This window comes from Loa loa (assembly GCF_000183805.2).
Source record: "Loa loa unplaced genomic scaffold supercont3.139, whole genome shotgun sequence".
NCBI classification, from domain to species: Eukaryota; Metazoa; Nematoda; class Chromadorea; order Rhabditida; family Onchocercidae; genus Loa; species Loa loa.
In genome coordinates, this window is record NW_018108319.1 from 74,181 (window position 1) to 78,054 (window position 3,874).

Sequence of the window (3,874 nt, forward strand, 5' to 3'; positions counted from 1 at the left end):
AAAATAAACAAAACAATATGAAATCTTTTCTTTCATTTCAATTCTCAGATTTTGCAAAAGTTTGTCATTACTGTAATCATTGATGCCATTACTGTAACCAATACTGTAATCATTGATAAAGTTGCCAATCAGAAATTACAAATAGCTGCCTATTGCATTAATGCATCGTTATCATTATTCATTGATGATTTATTACTATGTTTGAACTTTGACCTATCAATGATTTTTGCTACATGTGAGTGAATTATTCGAAAGCTTAGTTGAAGTAATTATTATTATTAATGATAATAATGATGATAATACATGTTCGAAGGAAGAAAACCATAAAATACTTCATTTGAAATAACAGATCAATCAACAATTATCAGTGATCAGTGACACATTGCAATAGTTTTATACATTTTGCACAAATTTTTTTACGGGCTACTAGAAATTTTTCAAATTTTTATACAAATAAGTAAAAATTGCAAAATTTTATGAATATTTTTAATTTTAAAAATTTAAATTTATACAAATTAGTTACAGTAAATTAATTAAATACTAATATAGTTAAATGATTAAAATGATAGGCATTTGTTGTGTGAGTATTAGTAAGATCAGCGAAATATGCATACATTAACCTTTATTGACCATTAAATAAATGTAGCTTAAAAATATGACATTAATGGATTTTGCAAATAAGATATAACTTATTTATCTTATCATAACTTATAATAGTAATAGTGATTAATTAATTAATGCTTTAAAATGAAATTATTTCATTTATAGGAAAATTTTTAATTTGAAATGAAACTTAAATTTGATGTATTTAATAAATTTTACTAAAATTTCCCTTAATAATTTCCACATTTTTGTAAAATTCTTTTCTAAAAATTTGTATAACACATAAAAGATAATTTGATGCTTTATTTTAGTAACAGAATTTAATCATTGATTTCCTCGCTTATAACTTATATTTGAATTGAAAATATCGTAGAAATAACGAATGATTGATTAATTAACTGACAATTTTTCAACAATTATTTCATTCATTTGATTTGAAAAAAAAAATTTTTACACTTATAAAACTAACGAAATTTCATTTTATTTCCTATTTTATAAGATGGCAAAAAAAAGAAAATTGGAAATTAAAAAAATCAAACAAATTAATCGTTTCATTTAATTGTTATTTTGTTTATGAACAATTTCAATCAAACATTTTCATCGTTTACAAAACAAAAAAGTATAAAAAAAAAGAAACGAAAAATTAAAAACTAATTAACTAAAACACAGTTGTCGATAACAAATGATTGGCTAAAATTTTAATAGCTTTTCAGTTGGGGAAAAAAGAAAACTTGAAATTTAACAGATGACTAGTTATTTGAAATGTAATTATCATTGCTTTTAGTATGCCCATATTACTGTCTTCCCAATTACCAATCAATAATTAAAAAGGAAATCAAAAAATACGTTAAATTACTAAATTAAAATTATTAAATTATATTTTAGTTTTTACTAAATTACTAAATTATATTTAGGTTTTTTTAAGTAAAAAAATTATATTTAAGTTTTTACTAAATTACTAAATTATATTTTAAATTATATTTAATTAAATTACTAAATTATATTTAAGATAAAAAAATTTTATTTCAAAATAGGTTTTAAAAAAAAAGAATGAAATTTAACACAATAATGTTTGAATTTATTTGTCTGTTTCTTTTTTTTTTGTTTTTGTTTTAATTAATTTATTATTAAAAAGTGATTAATTTAAACATAACTGATAATACCAAATAATCTTATCAATTTTTTTTGAACTGTAAATTTTTTGGAAAAAAAAAAAGGAAGCTATAAAACACAAAATATATACCAACAACTAGAGTATTTACAAAAAAAAAATCTTTTTAACTTCTAACAAATTCCAATCATTTTATATCATTCTAAGAATTTGAAATAATTAAGTCATGAAAAATTAAATTTTTGAAATTCAGAAATTTTGCTTCGTTTTTATTTCAAAACTTTTGCACAAATAATATGACAACAATGTGAATTTAAAATGGAAAAAAAAAAAGTTGAAAATTTGACAAACATTTTTTAATGTTAATTTTTTTCTCATACAATTTTTTTTTAAAAAAAAAGTGAAATTTTAAACAAAAAAAACTTTTTTAACTTTTTTCTCATACAATTTAAAAAAAAAAAATGAAATTTTTTAAAAAAAAACGAAAAGACAAAAGTTAAATATTAATTTTTTTTTTGAAAGAAAAAAAAGGACAAAATGTTAATTGAATTATTTTATTTCATTTGTTTTGTTTCATTTCAGAAAAAAAACGAAAAAGAAAAACTTTTTAAAACGCTAATTTTTACTTTAACTAATGAAGCAAACAGCTCCTCTTCATCCTCCTTTTCTCATTCTTTTCTTTATAGTTTATTATTAGTTTTTTTCCCATTCCTTTTTTTTTTTTTTTTGTAGAAATGTTTAATTATTTACACTAGTAATTGATTAATTAATTAATTATTGATAAGTTAAACTAATCTGTTATTTATTATTTAACTCGAAAATATGATATAAATTGTATAAATAATGATGATACATATATTTCAAATCCTTTTGATTACTTGTATTATTAATTTAGTTAAGTAATTAACTAATTGTTGGCAAATTAAAATATTCTATTACCTGTTATTTAACTTAACAATATGATATAAATTATATAAATAACGGGATATACATTTCAAGCTTTAATTATTTATTTATTTACATCAGTAACTAGTTGATTGATTAATTAATTAATTAATTAATTGCTAACACTTTGAAGTAATTTGTTACATGCTGTTTATTTTATAAATATGGCATGAATTATGCAAATAATAATATATATGTGTCAAATTGTCCAACAAATAAAAAATTAATTGAATAAATAATGAATAAATGAAGAAATGATTTGTTATAATTTCTAATATTTATTAAAAAAGAAATAATTCCTTTTATTAGTAAAATTTTCATAAAATTAATTTCTAAATTAGCAAAATTGTTATAAAAATTAACCTATTATTTATTTTGTTTTTTCATTTTCACTTTTCTTAGCAAAAGATTTGAATTATTTATTTATCATTTTAGCATCATTGTTTATTGGTTGTCGAAAGCAGAAAGCAAACTAATTAATTAATACTTCTGATAAACAAATAAGAATGGTTATTCTGGGAGTAATTAATTAATTAATGCTTATAATAAACAAATAAAGCAATTAGGATTAAATAAGTATTTGAATTATTATCATTATGAAATGGATTGGACAAATTTATTAAATAAATTTCTGATCGAAAATTTAAGGAAATTTTTTCCTCACATATATTTTCATTACTATCAAATGATTTATTCCTAATGCTATTTTAAATGATATTTTACTAATTTACTTTTTATAATATAATTTTCAAATTATATTAATTACATATATGTTTGCATTTGTTTGTTTGTTTGTTTGTTTGTTTGTTTGTTTGTTTATTTGTTTGTTTATTTATTTATTTATTTATTTACTTATTTGCTTGCTTTTTTTTGAATTTATCAAAATTCAACAATATATTAAAAGTTTAAATTCAAAATTCTTTTATCCTTCAAACAAACAAATACTATTTCCATTATAAATATCTTTCATAATAGCAATTAATCAATAATGCATACTTGTATGAAGACTTCTTCCAGTTTAACTTCTCGGAAGTTGATATAATTGTGATAGATATGGTAAATTGCCGCTTACTTATAAAAATTGATATTTCAGGATATTCCGGTTATCTTTTTTTTTTTTATTTTCACAATTTCTATTTCAAACTATTTACATCATTCATCCTTTTCCGGTTTTTCCGGTCTTACTTTTTCATTTCAAATAACAATTCGTTTTTG

General features: G+C 19.3%; 1 protein-coding gene across 1 annotated transcript; it reads left to right on the forward strand.

Annotated features, from left to right (window-relative positions):
- Positions 1-48: 48 nt before the first annotated feature.
- Positions 49-243, forward strand: LOAG_13382 (hypothetical protein; the record flags this gene model as incomplete). Its single annotated transcript, XM_003148891.1, has 1 exon — positions 49-243. A coding segment is annotated over one exon (195 nt), but the record flags the coding sequence as incomplete, so codon positions are not given.
- Between the last annotated feature and the right edge of the window lie 3,631 nt (positions 244-3,874).